The sequence below is a fragment of the Festucalex cinctus genome, chromosome 12 (assembly GCF_051991245.1).
Source record: "Festucalex cinctus isolate MCC-2025b chromosome 12, RoL_Fcin_1.0, whole genome shotgun sequence".
NCBI lineage: Eukaryota > Metazoa > Chordata > Actinopteri > Syngnathiformes > Syngnathidae > Festucalex > Festucalex cinctus.
Genome location: NC_135422.1, coordinates 20,058,627 through 20,076,304, shown reverse-complemented (window position 1 = coordinate 20,076,304; position 17,678 = coordinate 20,058,627). Strand labels below are relative to the sequence as shown.

Below are 17,678 nucleotides of genomic sequence, written 5' to 3'. Positions count from 1 at the left end.
GGGAGGCGTCCAGGAGGCATCCGAACCAGATGCCCGAGCCACCTCAGCTGGCTCCTCTCAACGCGGAGGAGCAGCGGCTCGACTCTGAGTCCCTCCCGGATGACCGAGCTTCTCACCCTATCTCTAAGGGAGAGCCCGGACACCCTGCGGAGGAAGCTCATTTCGGCCGCTTGTATCCGGGATCTCGTTCTTTCGGTCACGACCCACAGCTCGTGACCATAGGTGAGGGTTGGAACGTAGATCGACCGGTAAATCGAGAGCTTTGCCTTTTGGCTCAGCTCTTTCTTCACCACGACGGACCGATACAGAGTCCGCATCACTGCAGACGCTGCACCGATCCGCCTGTCGATCTCCCGCTCCATCCCACCCTCACTCGTGAACAAGACCCCAAGATACTTGAACTCCTCCACTTGGGGCAGGATCTCATCCCCGACCTGAAGACGACACTCCACCCTTTTCCGACTGAGGACCATGGTCTCGGATTTGGAGGTGCTGATCCTCATCCCAGCCGCTTCACACTCGGCTGCGAACCGCTCCAGTGAGAGCTGAAGGCCCCGGCCTGATGAAGCCAACAGCACCACATCATCTGCAAAGAGCAGAGATGCAATGTTGAGGCCACCAAACCGGAACCCCTCCACGCCTCGGCTGCGCCTAGAAATTCTGTCCATAAAAGTTATGAACAGAATCGGTGACAAAGGGCAACCTTGGCGGAGTCCAACCCTCACCGGAAACGAATCCGACTTACTGCCGGCAATGCGGACCAAACTCTGGCAACGGTCGTACAGGGACCGAACAGCCCGTATCAAGGGGCCCGGCACCCCGTACTCCCGAAGCACCCCCCACAGAACTCCCCGAGGGACACGGTCGAACGCCTTCTCCAAATCCACAAAACACATGTGGACTGGTTGAGCGAACTCCCACGCACCCTCGAGGATCCTGCGGAGGGTGTAGAGCTGGTCCACTGTTCCACGGCCAGGACGAAAACCACACTGCTCCTCCTGAATCCGAGATTCGACCTCCCGACGGACCCTCCTCTCCAGCACCCCTGAATAGACCTTACCAGGGAGGCTGAGGAGTGTGATCCCTCTGTAGTTGGAACACACCCTCCGGTCCCCCTTCTTAAAAAGGGGGACCACCACCCCGGTCTGCCAATCCAGAGGCACTGTCCCCGATGTCCACGCGATGTTGTAGAGGCGTGTCAACCACGACAGCCCCACAACATCCAGAGTCTTTAGGAACTCCGGGCGGATCTCATCCACCCCCGGGGCCCTGCCACCGAGGAGCTTTCCAACCACCTCAGTGACTTCGACCCCAGAGATAGGAGAGCCCACCCCAGAGTCCCCAGACTCTGCTTCCTCAAAAGGAGACGTGTTGGTGGAATTGAGGAGGTCTTCGAAGTATTCCCCCCACCGCTTCACGACGTCCCGAGTCGAGGTCAGCAGCACCCCATCGCCACTATAAACAGTGTTAACGGTGCACTGCTTTCCCCTCCTGAGACGCCGGATGGTGGACCAGAATTTCCTCGAAGCCGTCCGGAAGTCGTTTTCCATGGCCTCACCGAATTCCTCCCATGCCCGAGTTTTTGCCTCAGCAACCGCCGAAGCCGCGTTCCGCTTGGCCATCCGGTACCTGTCAGCTGCCTCCGGAGTCCGACAGGCCAAAAAGGCCCGATAGGACTCCTTCTTCAGCTTGACGGCATCCCTTACCGCTGGTGTCCACCAGCGGGTTCGAGGATTGCCGCCACGACAGGCACCGACCACCTTACGGCCACAGCTCCGATCGGCCGCCTCAACAATGGAGGCGCGGAACATGGCCCATTCGGACTCAATGTCCCCCGCCTCCCCCGAGACAAGGGAGAAGCTCTGCCGGAGGTGGGCATTGAAACTCCTTCTGACAGGGGATTCCGCCAGACGTTCCCAGCAAACCCTCACAATACGTTTGGGTCTGCCAGGTCGGACCGGCATCTTCCCCCACCATCGGAGCCAACACACCACCAGGTGGTGATCAGTTGACAGCTCCGCCCCTCTCTTCACCCGAGTGTCCAAAACATGCGGCCGCAAATCCGATGACACGACTACAAAGTCGATCATCGAACTGCGGCCTAGGGTGTCCTGGTGCCAAGTGCACATATGGACACCCTTATGCTTGAACATGGTGTTCGTTATGGACAAACCGTGACGAGCACAGAAGTCCAATAACAGAACACCGCTCGGGTTCCGATCAGGGGGGCCGTTCCTCCCAATCACGCCCCTCCAGGTCTCACTGTCATTCCCCACGTGAGCGTTGAAGTCCCCCAGCAGGACGAGGGAGTCCCCAGAGGGAGCGCTCTCCAGCACACCCTCCAAGGACTCCAAAAAGGGTGGGTACTCTGAACTGCTGTTTGGTGCATATGCACAAACAACAGTCAGGACCCGTCCCCCCACCCGAAGGCGGAGGGAAGCAACCCTCTCGTCCACCGGGGTAAACCCCAACGTACAGGCGCCGAGCCGGGGGGCAATAAGTATGCCCACACCTGCTCTGCGCCTCACACCATGGGCAACTCCAGAGTGGAAGAGAGTCCAACCCCTCTCAAGAGGACTGGTACCAGAGCCCAAGCTGTGTGTGGAGGCGAGTCCGACTATGTCTAGTCGGAACTTCTCTGCCTCACACACCAGCTCGGGCTCCTTCCCTGCCAGAGAAGTGACATTCCATGTCCCAAGAGCCAGTTTCTGTAGCCGGGGGTCGGTCCGCCAAGGTCTCCTCCCTTGGCCGCCACCCAGCCTACACTGCACCCGACCCCTTTGGCCCCTCCCACCGGTGGTGAGCCCGTGGGAAGGGGGACCCACGTTGCCTCTTCGGGCTGTGCCCGGCCGGGCCCCATGGGTGCAGGCCCGGCCACCAGGCGCTCGCCAGCGAGCCCCGCCTCCAGGCCTGGCTCCAGAGGGGGGCCCCGGTGACCCGCGTCCGGGCGAGGGAAACGCTTCTCCAAATATCGTCGTCATCATAGGGGTCTTCTGAGCCGTTCTTAGTCTGGCCCCTCACCTAGGACCTGTTTGCCATGGGTGACCCTACCAGGGGCATAAAGCCCCAGACAACATAGCTCCTAGGGTCATTGGAACACGCAAACCCCTCCACCACGTTAAGGTACCGGCTCACGGAGGGGATAAACAAACAAACTATTTTTACATTTAACAATTTTATATTTATTTTATGTAGGAATTGGTTCCTTAGAGTTTAATTATGAAGAAGAAAATAAGTTTAAATTATTTTCTCATTAAAATAAATACATTGGTTTCTATTTTTTTTTTAATCTTAAATTAAATTATTATTGGCATTGTAGATAATACAAAAATTGACTATTCAACATAGAATTTTTGTTATTAAATATTTGATTGGATAGTTATGATTAATTAATTTTAATTCAAACAATTTGCGTTTCATTATTTGATTAAAAGAAATCTGTATCGTAAATAATACAGAAATTGACTATTTGCAGATTTTATTTTTATGTTATTGAATATTTTACATTTTATTAACTATCATGGTTATGATTATTTTTGATGGTGTTTAATGGCGGTTCGTTCTCATGTACAGCGGCCACTATCTACCGTTATGAACGTTTTTTTTTTTTGTTTGTTTGTTTGTTTTGCTTGAAACTGGAGAAGGAAAAACATCAACTGAGTGCCGGCTTGTCTCAAATAAAGCTGGCATGGGCGGGATCTATATAGCTATGTGTCTATTCGGCATCGTGCCTTTCTGCGTATTGTAGCCATTTTCGGTTTCCTGACTGTGATGCCCCGGCATGTGAGAAAGGTGAGCATCATGACATCATGAGCTTTCAGCCTTGTGTTGAATGCTGGTGGAACAGTAAGAGCCATAAAGGCAACGCGTGCGCGCGCTCACGCAGGAGATGGAGGCCTTGACAAAGTCACATGACAGCTCACCAGGCCCCGCCTCTTCAAGTGAGTGATTGATTGATTGATTGTTTGATTGATTGATGTTTTGTGTAGTTCTTTGCCTGAGCTACTGGAGAAGAAACGTCTGATTGACCTGCACACCAACGTGGCCACGGCTGTGCTGGACCACATCAAGGTACAAACTCAGAAACACCTAACACACATGTCTTTTTTTTTATTTTTAACATGTGTTACGTAAACAAACATGTAACCTCAAACCTGTCTTTTTTGTGTGTGTGTGTGTTACGTAAACAACCATGTAACACACGTGTGGCTTTTTTTGTGTAACATATGTAAACAAACGTAACACGTTTTTTTTGTGTAACATAACGTGTTACGCAAACAAACATGTAACACGTGTGCCTTTTTTGTGTAACATAATATGTAAACAAACATGTAACACGTCTTTTTTTTGCCGAACATGTTACATAAACATGTAAGATGTGTAACCTGTAACTTTTTTTGTCTAATATAACATGTTACGTAAGCAAACATCTAACACATGTGTCTTTATTTGTGTAACACGGTGCTTCTCAATTATTTTTTGTCATGCCCCCCTTAGTAAGAAGAAAACATCCCCCCCGACCCCCACGTGACTATAAATAGTATCATTTGTCTATGAAATTGTTATAAGCACACCTCTACATAACACTGTATCCGTATTAAAGTATAAGAGGATAAAAAAAGAAAGAAATATGGACCAACTTACAACAAAGAATAGCTTTATTAACTGTAACAAAAAAGATTTAAAGTGCATCTGAAATTCAAAAATAAAATTAAATCCTTAATTAAACTATAAACATTTTTTGACTGACCATGTCAAACCATATCATACGTAAAAATAAGATTACATAAAATCAATAAATAACTAGAGCTGCGAGCAGCTATAAAGGGCCCTCGCAGCCCGGGCCACGTTGGGGTACTTGCACGTTGGGGTACTCGCACATTGGGGTACTGGCACATTAGGAGCAAAATTTCTTTGAACATGGCATGATAAACCTTTACATGTGGATTTCTTTTTTTTGCCAGGTGTGATGTGTGTGTCAAGCTCAATGGGTTTTGGTGATTGTTAAGATCTGCAAAAATCAGCGTTTTTTTTTATTTTTTGGGAATGAGTTGACCTGATTGGTATTTTTTGCAAAAGTATATATACCCATCATCGCTCGTACTCATTGCACGATGTTGCTTTTATTGTCCATAGAGGCTATCAAAAATAAATAAAACAAAGTAAAAAAGTACATATGTTTGGATCGGTCTGATACCAGTGAACATCTTGAGTAGTGGAAAGTAAAAGAATATTCATGAATGACTTAGTTATAACACTTACAATGAGTTCACAAATTTTGTACAAAATACCGTGTGGTTTTTTTTTGTTTTTTTTATGCCTCAACGACTAGGTGGCGCTGTATTTATAACTAAATTTTTTCATAGAGATACCTTCAGGCCTTGACTATAAATATACATGTCAAGTTTGGGATTTTTTTGAAGCATGTACCGGGGAGTTATTAAGCATATCCTTCATTCACGATACTGCTTTTAAAGTCCATAGAGGCAATCAAAAATAAATAAAACTAAATAAAAAATACATATGTTTGGATCGGTCTGATGCCAGTGAACATTTTGAGTGGTGGAAAGTAAAATAATATTAATAAATGACTTAGTTATCACACTGAGAATGAGTTTACAATTTTTGTAAAAATAACGTAAGTGGGGTATTTTTTTTTTCATGCCTCAAGGGCTAGGTGGCGCTGCATATATAACTGAATGTTGTCATAGAGATACCTTCAGGCCTTGACGATATACATACATGTCAAGTTTGGGATTTTTTGGAGCATGTATCGGGGAGTTATTAAGCATATCCTTTTTCAGTGCAAAACACAAATTTTGATGCCCGGCCCTCATCATATGGTATTTCCAAAAGTCAAGATTTTTCCCCCTGTCGTTGGCTCAGGTCTTGACATGGTCCAGGTCAAGTCTGAAGTCAGTCGGATGAAACGTGTAGGAGAAGTGGGCAAAAGTATGCCCCCTGTAAATGTGCAAAAATCGTCAAAAATGGGACATTCAAAAATTCGTAGCTCACTTCCTGTTCATTTTAGCATATAGGTCCAAGATACTTTTTTGCAGGTCTTGGGCTCCCTCATACACCTAAAAATATTCGTCGTTCTTGCTTAAACGTACAACTGGGGCTGCTTCATTAAAAATTTCTAGGGGGCGCTATTGAGTCTTTTTTTCAAAAATAGCACAATCAACAATAAAATATTGCTCATTGTACCAGGCCAAGATGTGTGTGCCAAGTTTCATGAGTTTCTGTGCATGTTTATACCCTCAAAACTGGCGTTGTTTTCTTGGCGAACAACGCTTAGCCACGCCCACAGCAATTCGCGAAAACTCACAAACTTCGTGTTGTGACATCATGAAGGCCGAAACCCTCATCTGAGCAAATATGAGGTAGGTCCAAATAACGTGTTTGGAGAAAAATGTAGAAGAAAATTCGTAAGAAAAAAAAATGCCACTCGGTGGCGCTATCAGTAAGATGAAATATAAGTTCGTAGATGTCTTTAGGGCTGGACTCTCATCAAATGTGTGAAATTTTGAGAAGATAGGATCATCTGGGTCAAGTTCATGCAGCTTTTATTGTCACGAAAAATCTTCAGACTTTGCGTTACCGGAGCGGCCACGCCCTTTGGCGAAAAGTTACAATATTCGGTGTGGGGCATGATCAACATCTTAAGGCTTTTCTGACCAATTTTCAACTGGATCCCTTCAACGAGCTCGGCACAGTAGCTAAAAACGTAAAGTATGACATTTATTATTACCACTAGGTGGCGCTATATGTATAACTGAATTTTATCATATAGATGTTTTCAGGCCGTGACTATTACGTTGCCTGAGAAGTTTGAGATTTTTTGGAGCTTGAACATGGCAGTTATTAAGCATTTGCTCTTTCTGGACAAATTAAATTTTAAAGGCAATATTTGATGCCCCGCCCCCGTCATATAGTATTTCGAAAGGGCAAGATGTTTTGCCCAGTTGTTCTCTCAGGTCTTGAGATGATAAATGCCAAGTTTGAAGTCAATTGGATGAAAAATGTTTGCAAAGGGGGAAAAAGCATGACCACAGTGAATGTGCCAAAATTGGACATAAAAAAATTCATAGCTCACTTCCTGTACATTTTAGCGACATGGTCCCAATAGACTTTTTTTGTGCGTCTCGGGTGCTACACGTGCCTGCCAATTTTCGTTGCTCTAGCTCAAACGTGCCGGGCTTGGTTTTTATTTTTCTATGCTAGGGGGCGCTATAGAGTCGCGTTGTTATGACGACTTCATAATATCAAATTTTTCGCCGGGCCTGAGGAGTGTGCAAAGTTTGGTGAGTTTTCGTGAATGTTTAGGTACTTAAAATCGCGATCGTTTGCGGAGAATAAAGATTTATTAATAATTTTTACAAAAACAATAGGGACCTCGCAATAATGCATTCAAACTGATCACCAACATTAACACAGGAGCACAATATTAAAAAAAACTTTAACCTGAAAAACAAAAATATAAATAATTTGTGCTTTTTTTAAATTATTTTTTAAATTTTATTTTAATTTTTATTTTTTTTGCTGTGTGCAAAGCGGGCAAGTGCAAACAAAACCCCTACACAACCCCACCGAGCGTGCTCCCTTGCGCGCACTCTGCCAATAATGAGAGCGCCACTGCCCCCTAATGTAGTGGAGGTGCAATTACACTTTATTCTAGGACAGTAAAAAAAAAAAATACAAATAAAAAAATAAAAAAGCATGTTCCCCGAGATCAAGCGCTCCCCCCTGGGGGGGGCCCGCCCCACGATTTGAGAAGCACTGGTGTAACATAACACGTGTTGCATAAGTGGTGTGCTGCAGTTTGTGGAACACAGTTTTTAGTAGTGTGCCGTGTGATGTAACGTATGCCATTTAACATGTTTCACGTGTTACGTATCATAGTCATACAGAAAAAAATAAAGGAGCCGTTTCATGTCATGTTACACATGCAACGTGTCGTGTAACACGCAATAAGTGTTGCGTGAGGTGTCATGTCACATGTTGAACGTGTTTTGTGCGCTAGATGTTACATGTGACATGTCATCTTACACAGGTTTCATATAACGTTACATTTGTCATGTTTGTAAAGTGTGTTGCAGTCTGTTGCGTGACGTGCAGTTAGCAACACGCCATGTAACAGGTGGTGTAACGTGTCATGTGTTGGATGTTACATGAAACGTGACCACGGCTACCATATGCGGATGTCATGTAACATTACATTCTCGTCATATCATGTGCAACGTGTCCATAATGTGTGCTTCCAGCTGTTGCGTGATGTGCAGTAAAATGTAACATGCAGCGTGACATGCCAGACATGTCTCACATGTTGTGTTACATTTGATACGTATGTGACATTCATTGCATTTTGTTACGTGACATGTTGATATAAAGTAGCATGTCGTGTAACAACGTGATACCGAACATGTTGCGTAACATGTGTCATGTAGCAGTGACCGTGTCGCGTGTCTTTCCAGAGCCGAAAACTGGATGTTTATTTTGAGTATGAAGAGAAACTGATGAGCAAGTTGACTTTGGACAAATCCATCCTGGACATCATCAGCGACCCGGACGGTACGCACACGCACATACATGTTACATGTCATGCGGGACTTGATTTTTGACGGGTTTTTTTTTTTTTTTTTTTTTTTTTTTTTTTTTTTTTTTGCCTGGTCAGCGGGGACGCCAGAAGACAAGATGCGACTCTTCCTCATCTTCTACATCACAGCTCAGCAGCCTCCGTCCGAGGTAACGCAAGCGACAATCACGCATGTCCAAATACAACATTCTCCTCGTGACATTTCTTCATGCTTATTTTGGAATTTCATTATTCATAATTGTAGTTCATTAATTACATTTACTATAATTAAACCAATGGAGGAGGCATCGCAAAAATCTGCAACAATTGCCAACCTTTACGACTGCCGAGTGGTGTCACAAGATGGCGGCAAAACACTACTTTTGTCCTCAACTCACTTTTGCATTGACACCAAAATGATGGCAAAGCCCAAATGAACTGCTCGCTTCATTTCAGCGTAAAGTCCTTCATGGCGGCAAAGCACTACTTTTGTCTCAATGAAACTCCTCAACTCTCCTTCCTTGCCACTCTTTAATGGCAGTTTGTACAGTTTGTGTATTTATTTAATTATTTATATTCATTGAAATTCAATTAAAAAATGAAATCAAAATAATTTTAAATATTAGTAATTAATCAATTGATATTATAAATAATAAATAAATAATTGTAAATTGATGTGGCCTTGTGTTTGTAGGGCTGTGCAAGTAATTGAAATTTAATTACAATTTCATTTATTACACTCCACAATTACAAAAGCTGCATAATTGTAAACAAAAATAAAGAGATTATTTATACTCATTTTGACTTGTTTAAATGTATAAACTAAATTTTGGAACTTGCAGAATTCTTCTCGTGTTTCAAAGAAAATGTATTTGTCTTCATATTTTGGACGTGATTAAACATTTTCTTGTTTTATAGCAAACAAACAAATGATAGTTCTAATTGTGATTTCCATTATGACTCGGGTGTGACTTTACTATCAGTATATGTATCTGTATCTGTATCTGTGATCCGTATCACGATTCATAGGTCACAATTCAATTTGATACCGATGAATCCCGATACAAATCTGTAAGTCCATTAATGTGATTTTTTTTTTTAACTCATATTTAGAAAATACTAATTACCATTCTTCCATGCTTCAAGTGTGAAGTAAGACTTTTTGTTGAATATTTCCATCAAAAATGGATGTTATTTGGCCGCATATTGAATCGATACGAGAATTGTGCACTGTAATATCGCAATATATTGCCAAATTGATTATTATTAACAGTCCTAATGATGACCAAATGAATCGTGATGCACATTTTGTTCACAATCGAGCATTTGTCTGTCTGTCTGCTTGTGCGTGCGTGACTTTTTACGCCTTTGCGCATGTTTTCATGAATGCGCGCGTGTGCGTGCGCGCTGATGATGCCGGCAGGCCCGCTCGGAGGACGTTGGCCATCCGCGAGAGCGACGACCTCGTAAATCTGGTCCTCGCCGTCCTCGTCCGCATCCAAATCTTTCCTCAGCGCCGCGGAATGTTGTATACCCACTCGTGCTTTTTTTCCTCTTCCTCTTTTTCTTTTTTTGATTTTATTTTGCTCCGCCGTCCGACCTTGTTGCCGGTCCAAGTATGCAAATGAGCCAGCTCGAACTTTGCGTCTTTTGTTGTGTGCCCGCAGTCGGACCTGGAGCAGTATCAAACGGCTCTGCTGGACGCCGGCTGCGACCTCTTGCCCCTCGCCTACATCAAACAGTGGAAGTGAGTCCGCATGTGTGCGTGTGTGCATGTGCGTGCGCGCATCTGTGTTGCAATCATTTTGGAATCTTCATCTGGGAGTGTGACGACATATCGATATCGCTATTAGGGCTGGGTATTGATTCAGAATTCCAAAATCAATTTGATTCAATTCAGAAGGACCCGATTGGATTCAATTTACGATTCACATTGATTTTGGAATCAGGATTTCACGCAGTACCAATTTGACTTTGATATGAAAGACCTTCCCAGAAATAGCAATGCTGCAAAAATAGTCGAAACTTCTTTCTCTTACTTGGTGTGTTAGTAAAAATATGAATATTTACATTTATAATTCCAATACAACTACATTAATCGTGTACCATGTATGTTTTATTGAACATGACCTGATTGAAACCATAAATAAAAATTGAAATCAATTACAGCCACAGCGCTATATAAATAGAGTATCAAAAACACTCTGGAAAATCACACATTTACATTCCTGTGGCAGATTTTATACGAAGGTTCCTGCGTAGGAATAATTGTAAATATAAATTTGCATTTTTAGGGTTGGAACACCCATGGAACTAGGGGCGTGAAAACCAAATTAAAATAGAGGGTGAGGAGAGGATTTTTTTTCAGTCTTTCCTCTCCTCTCTCCTTGTAAGCTTTGCACTGAGTTTCTTCTCTCCTTTTTGAGTCATGTTTAATAAATATTAAACAGGTAAACCTGACATCCAGTGATTAATAAATAAATAAAAACAAATTGACCTGTATTATAAGAGACACAGCCATAGAACATAATTATGCATCCACATTTTGTTATGTCCATTTCTTACCTTACTACTTTTGGGGGGTATTTGGCACATTAATTTATGGCTGGAAAAGCCATATTAAAGCTATCCATTCATGGTTTTATGAATCGATACTGGGCTATGAAAAGGAATATCGATTTGATGTCAATATATCGATATTTGAGACCCAGCCCTAATCGTGATCACATTGTCTCCCAATAGATTATCGATACACTGATGCAAGTATCTTGATATTTGTCGTTAATATACAGCCACTAGAACGGCTCCATCGTTCATGATTCATTAGAGCAATGACTTGGCGGGCCACTAGGGGGAGCGGATCATAAGCGTGGCAGGGGAAATGGATGCAAATCTTCAGGCGAAGAAGACTTATCAGCTTACTTTCAGGCTCTTTTTTGCATATGTTTCTCTGAAAAATGTATACTATATCTTCAATTTTAACTTTTTAAAACATATTTTATGTTTCGACTTTGTGAAGTACACAATTTCTGAGGAGTATTCATATTGAAGTCATTTTTATTTACTTATTTACTTTTGCAATGTTACACCAAAAAAAGTGTCACAGTTTATAAATGGTACAAAAAGAACCGATTTTCTCATTGAAAAAACATTGTTTATGTCTTGAGTAGTTTTATCTTAGATTTATGACCTGACCAATGTATCGATAATCGTGGTATCGTCATATCGTGAGATCATCGTTATCGGGAGCCTTGTATCGCGTATCGTATCGTATCGTAGCATATCGTGAGGTATCCACAGGTTCCCATCCTTATTGCCATCAATGTTTTTGTTTTGTTTTTTTGACAGTTTGTTTTTAAATGTAGTTTGTAGGGATGGGCGAGATCCGATACCAGTTATCGGTATCGGCCTTCTTTCAAGGTATCTATCTGCTGCCTGAAAAAGCAATCATTTACACTCGGGGGCTAACATCACTTCTGTTGGCAGCTTATTCGGTTTGCGCACAGCATAACAACATAAATGCACCTTCACTATGTTTACTTTGAGTGCTGGGTTCCACTAATTGACCCGAGTTGTTACACCTCCTGGGTTTATTATATTCAATGAGCATTTTGTCAATGTATTCAGGAACCAAAGCAGTCGGCCATTTTATGGACCAGCAGCATAATTTTCAAACGTGTGGCCAGTGGAAAATGTTTTTGGAGCGCAGTCTTATGTTGTCATCTCTTTTGTCCTGGGCGCAACCGTTTGTGCGTGTGTGTGTTTGTGCACGTACGCATGTGTGTTTTCTGAGTTTGTGCGAGTGTGTCAGGGTTCCAACAAAAGTATGAAATTTGATTTCATAAGGTCTGGAAAAGTACGTGAAATGGAAACTGTTTTATGGGAAAATCTTTCCTCGACTGTTACAACAGCTGTATTTTCGAAAAAACAAAAGTGATGAATATCTATAGATCTTTTTTTGGGTTTTTTTTTGACTCATTGACCGGCAGCCATTTTAACTGAAGCAACCCTCTTCGCTCCCGGCCGTTTGACTGGATTTGGACTACTTTTGCAAGCCCCACAGAATATTGTGTTCTATTGCTATAAAAACATGGAACCTAAGAAAACAAAGATTAGTGTCTCTTCTTTCATCAGGAAGAAAAAGTATATTTATATCTGTTTCTTTTTTGCAGCAATTAGAATTACAATATAGCTAAGTTTCATCAATATTCACTTTCCTGGTGAAAAAGAGTTTGTTGCAACTTGGCCCTGGTTAATCTCTTACACTCTGATGCCTCCTGCTGGCTGCTTTTTGTAATAACTGTCATTGCTTTAAGCCACTTCTTCATGTCAGAAGCTGCATCAAAGCCTCCTGTATGCTCTTGCATAGAAAAACCTGTAAACACCTTTTTAGCAGTGAACGACAAAGTTTAAAAAAAAAAAATAGTTTTACCTGTTTTTGTGTTTGAATTAGTTAAGTGCTCAGAAGCACAGCTCCAATGTTTGTGTGTGAGCACACGCACTATCAAATCGCGCTCAATTGTGATTATTATTGTTCTGTGCGTCCTGATTATGCAAACAAGCATCGCAGCATTTTCTGTGACATAAACATCGAGTACTGCGAGAACACAAATTTCAAAACGGTAACACGCGATTTAATTGGCTGATGACAACACTTTTGACGAGTTGAATACAGTGAAGTTATTCTGCTGAAAAATGTCATTATGAAATAAAAAGTGACTGTTTAAAAAAAAAAAAAAAAAAAAAAAAAAAAAACGTTCTCATAAAATTCTGGAAAATAAATTCAATGTCATTATATTAAAGTATGACATTGTTAAAATAATCATTATTAAATATTTTATCACAATAAATAGTTGTTACATAAAGAATAGTATGAACACTTTTCGTAATTAACACTAATCTCATTTTACAATGGAATGGCCATATTACATAATTGTCTGTTATTTAACAAAAGGGTCTCTATTTCAAATTGTGTTTTTTATTTATTGAATTATGACACTTTGGGCTTCCATAGAACCAAAAAAACAACAAAATGAGCCATTTGAACCGTGGGACACTTCCTGCCACAAATCGGACAAAAATGCTGCAATACATTTGCTGGAATTTGGTTACATTTTACATTGCTGTCGTCTTCTGCAAATCATTTGGCTCAGATGTCACAAATTATTTGATTTTTATTTTACAACAAGTCTCGACAATCGTATTGTGTAATCTCCAATGGGAAGGAACCCTGATGTGTATTCGACACATCTGAGTGTGCGTTTGTGTGCGTTGGACGCTTCCTCCCCCCATGTGGCGAGCGTCCACACGCACGCATGGAAATGAGCTTACGGTTTCCCCAGAGGAGCGCTGGCGACGTAAAGATGTCGAAGAGGCTTTGAAGAAGATGAGTTAAGTGGGAGGAGATTTAGAGCCAACGTCCTCGGAAAACCTCCATCTGACAAATGGCAGCAAGAAAACCTGCCGGGAGTTGTTGTTTGCGTGTCATTTATTTGATGCGTTGACGGCTAGGTGCTAACAGGGAGCGCTAAAGCTAGCTCTCGTCGCCATTTGCTGCTTTTAGCTTGAGAAGTGCAGCTATTCATCAATAGTCACATTCATCAACAACTATTTGGATCATCAATTAAGCCTGTGGGATCTTCTACCTAGCTAGTCCTGACCTGGCACACCACATCTTGTGAGGGTCTGCTAGGAATGTCGGGCAGGGTCAAAAACAGATTCAGCTCCAGACCCCAGGACATACAGACGGATGGATGGACGGAAGGACAAACGGATGGATGGACAGATGGACGAACGGCTGGACGGGCAGACGGATGAATGGACAAACAGACGGATGAATGGACAAACAGACGGATGAATGGATGGACAGACGGACAGATGGGTGGACAGACGGATGAATGGATGGACAGACAAACGGACGGGTGGATGGATGGACAGATGGATGGCTGGACGGGTAGATGAACAGATGGATGGACGGATGGATGGACAAATGGACAGACGGATGGATGGCTGCACGGAAAGATGAATGGATGAACAGATGGAAGGATGAATGGAGGGATGGATGGATGACAGATGGATGGATGGACAGATGGATGTATGGACATACAAATGGGCAGACGGATGGATGTACAGATGGATGGATGGGAATATGAATGTGTGGATGGACGGACGGATGGGTAGACAGATGAATGGACGGACGGATGAATGAATGGATGGATGGTTGGATTGAGGATGGATGGATGGACAAACGGATGGATGGATGGACCGAAGGACAAACGGTTGGATGGACAAACTGATGAATGGACAGACAAATGGATGGCTGAACGGACAGATGGATGGATGGACAGACGGATGAATGGATGGACATACAGACGGATGGATGGACGGACAAATGGACAGACAGATAGATGGCTGGACGGACAGACGGATAGATGGACAGACGGATGAACAGATGGACAAATAAGCGGACGGACGGATGGATGGATGGACAGACGGATGGATGTACAGATGGATGGATGGACAGACGAATGCGTGGATGGACAGACAAATGGTTTGACGGATGGATGGACAGATGAATGGATGGACGGATGGTTGGATCGACGGATGGATGGATGGACATACGGATGAACGGATGGCCGATGGATGGCCAGACGGATGGATGGGTGTATGGACGGACAAATGGATAGCTAGATGAATGCATGGACGGACGGACAGTCTACCGTGCCACTTTGAGTAAGAAAGTGTGTTAAAATAAGTAATGAATCCCCCACTTTGATATTTGTCCCCGCGTGCGCAGGGCCTTTACCAAGATGGCCGCCACTCCCGCCAACTACGGCAACAGCGGCGTGAAGCCCATGGGGTACGTTGGCCATCTTCAAAGAAAGACCAAAAAAAAAAAAAAAAACGATGGTGAACCTGATCACCGGCCTGACCTTGTTCACCCGCTGTTCTTTCTTTTTTTTTTTCTCCTCCCTCTTTCCCTTTTTGCAGTCTGTTTTCTCGAGTGATGAATAGCGGCTCTCAGCTGGTGATGGAGGGAGTGAAGAACTTGGTGCTCAAGCAGCACGTGAGTCAGGCCGGACGGACAGACGGACGGCCAGCATGATGCAAAACAAGCAAACACCTGCACAAGTCGTTTACCCGCACACACTCGCATTTTTCTTATCCTGCTTCTTCCAAGCGGACTACTCACAGTAGTACTAGTAATACTACTACCACTACTAGTACAAGCAGCACTAGTATAGTATTGCTATTGCTAGTACTACCATTACGAGTAGTTGTACTTACTAGTAGTAGTACTAGTCCAAGTAGTACCAGTACTAGTACTAGTACCAGTACTAGTACTACCACCACCAGTTCTGGTACTAGTACAAGTTACTACTACTAGCCTATTATGTAAGTGTAAGAAGTTTAAGAAGTGTTTTTTGTTTTGTTTTGTTTTTTTGTACAAAAAAACAAAACAAAAAACATTTTTGGAGAAAGAAAAGTTGTATTTTTTTAAATACAAAAACAATCAAATTAAATAAAAATTTAAATTAAATTCTTTCATGAAGAAATTTCATCTTTTTTCCCAAAGTTACTACCACTAGCCTAGTTTGGAAAACTAAGAAGTGTGAAGTATTTTTTGCATAAAAAAATACCAATTAACTCACTTTTGGAGAAAGAAAAGTTGTAATTTTTAAAATTAAAAAATATTCAAATTAAATTACAATTTTAATTAAATTAAATTAAAATTCTTTTATTAGGAATTGTTATACAAGTTTTTTTTTTAATTAATTAATTAATTAATTTTTATTTATTTTTCTTAAGGGAGTAAATTGTTTTTTTCCAGAACCTTCCAGTCACTCGAATTGTGGACAACCTGATGGAGATGAAGTCTCACGCTGTGAGTGGAACACACACTTACGCACGCACGCACGCACAAAAGTGTTATTATAGCAAAAAGGACGAGACGGTTGGAAGAATTTGGACCCAGGATAAAAGAATGAAAGAATTTCCTTTACTGTGTGTGTTTTTCTTTTTTTTTTTTTTTTCTGTTTGACTTCCTGCGCTTATGCTAATCCATGCCTAGTGTAGCATCGTGACTGATAATCATCTTAGTTACATCATCTTTATTTAATTATTTATTTACTAATTTATTTTTTGGTCCCATCCCAGGAAACGGACGACTATCGCTACTTCGACCCCAAGATGCTGCGCGGCAGCGAAAGGTAATAACAACAACAACACCACGCAAGTGCTTCCTGTCTGGAGTCTGATGTCATCGTGTGATGTCATGTCTCCTCCTCCTCAGTTCCATTCCCAGGAACAAGAATCCATTTCAGGAGGTAAGTTGATCAATTCATACGCGTACTAATAAATAGCGACTTTGTTGCCATTGTTGTCGGAACATTTTTACAAGAATAGAATGTGTAAAAAAATTGTGCAAAATTTGAGAAAATTCAAAGAAATGGTGGGGGGAAAAAATTGTACTGTAATTTAAACATTCATTGTCAAAAATCTTTAAAAAAATATATATATCAAAATAAAAAAAATATTCCAAAAAACAAAGTACAAAGGATTTTTTTTTAAAGAAGTTTTTTTTAAACAACATACATTCAGTTTAAAGTAAATTTACAAATAATACTTTTTTTGAAATTGTCAAAATTTGTCTATTTATGAATAAAAATTCAAATTTTGTTTACAAATAATCTCCAAAATGAAAAAAAATGAAAAAAAAAACTCATTAAATTTTTTTTATAATCTGTAAATGTACTGTAAATCATTTTGTAATATAAATTAACACAAGATAGTCTGTCTGTCGGAACATTTTTTGGAGTAAATTTACAAGAATAGATTGTGAAAAAGTTGTGCAAAATTTGAGAAAAAAAATTCAAAGAAATGATGAAAAAAAATTGTGCCGTAATTTAAGCATTCATTGTTATAAAAAAAAAATCTTAAAAAAAAAATCTACATAAATTGTTTGCCAAAAGACAAAGTCAAAAGTATTTTAAGCTTAAGGATAATTTTTTTTTCTTTTTTTTTTAAAACAACATAAATTCACAGTTTAAAGTAAATTCACAAATAATACTTAAAAAAAAAAAAAAGTAGAAATTTGGCTATT

General features: G+C 41.6%; 1 protein-coding gene across 5 annotated transcripts in view; it reads left to right on the top strand.

The window, feature by feature from the left end:
• scfd1 (sec1 family domain containing 1) overlaps nt 1-17,678 on the top strand; it is a 49,673-nt gene that overhangs the window by 27,226 nt on the left and 4,769 nt on the right. For all 5 annotated transcript variants that reach the window (XM_077540046.1, XM_077540045.1, XM_077540047.1 and 2 more), the window contains 9 exons: nt 3,990-4,071; nt 8,475-8,571; nt 8,675-8,745; nt 10,243-10,322; nt 15,372-15,434; nt 15,566-15,641; nt 16,407-16,460; nt 16,733-16,785; nt 16,869-16,902. In XM_077540046.1, coding sequence (XP_077396172.1) covers nt 3,990-4,071; nt 8,475-8,571; nt 8,675-8,745; nt 10,243-10,322; nt 15,372-15,434; nt 15,566-15,641; nt 16,407-16,460; nt 16,733-16,785; nt 16,869-16,902 — 610 coding nt within the window. The remainder of the gene's footprint in view (nt 1-3,989; nt 4,072-8,474; nt 8,572-8,674; nt 8,746-10,242; nt 10,323-15,371; nt 15,435-15,565; nt 15,642-16,406; nt 16,461-16,732; nt 16,786-16,868; nt 16,903-17,678) is intronic.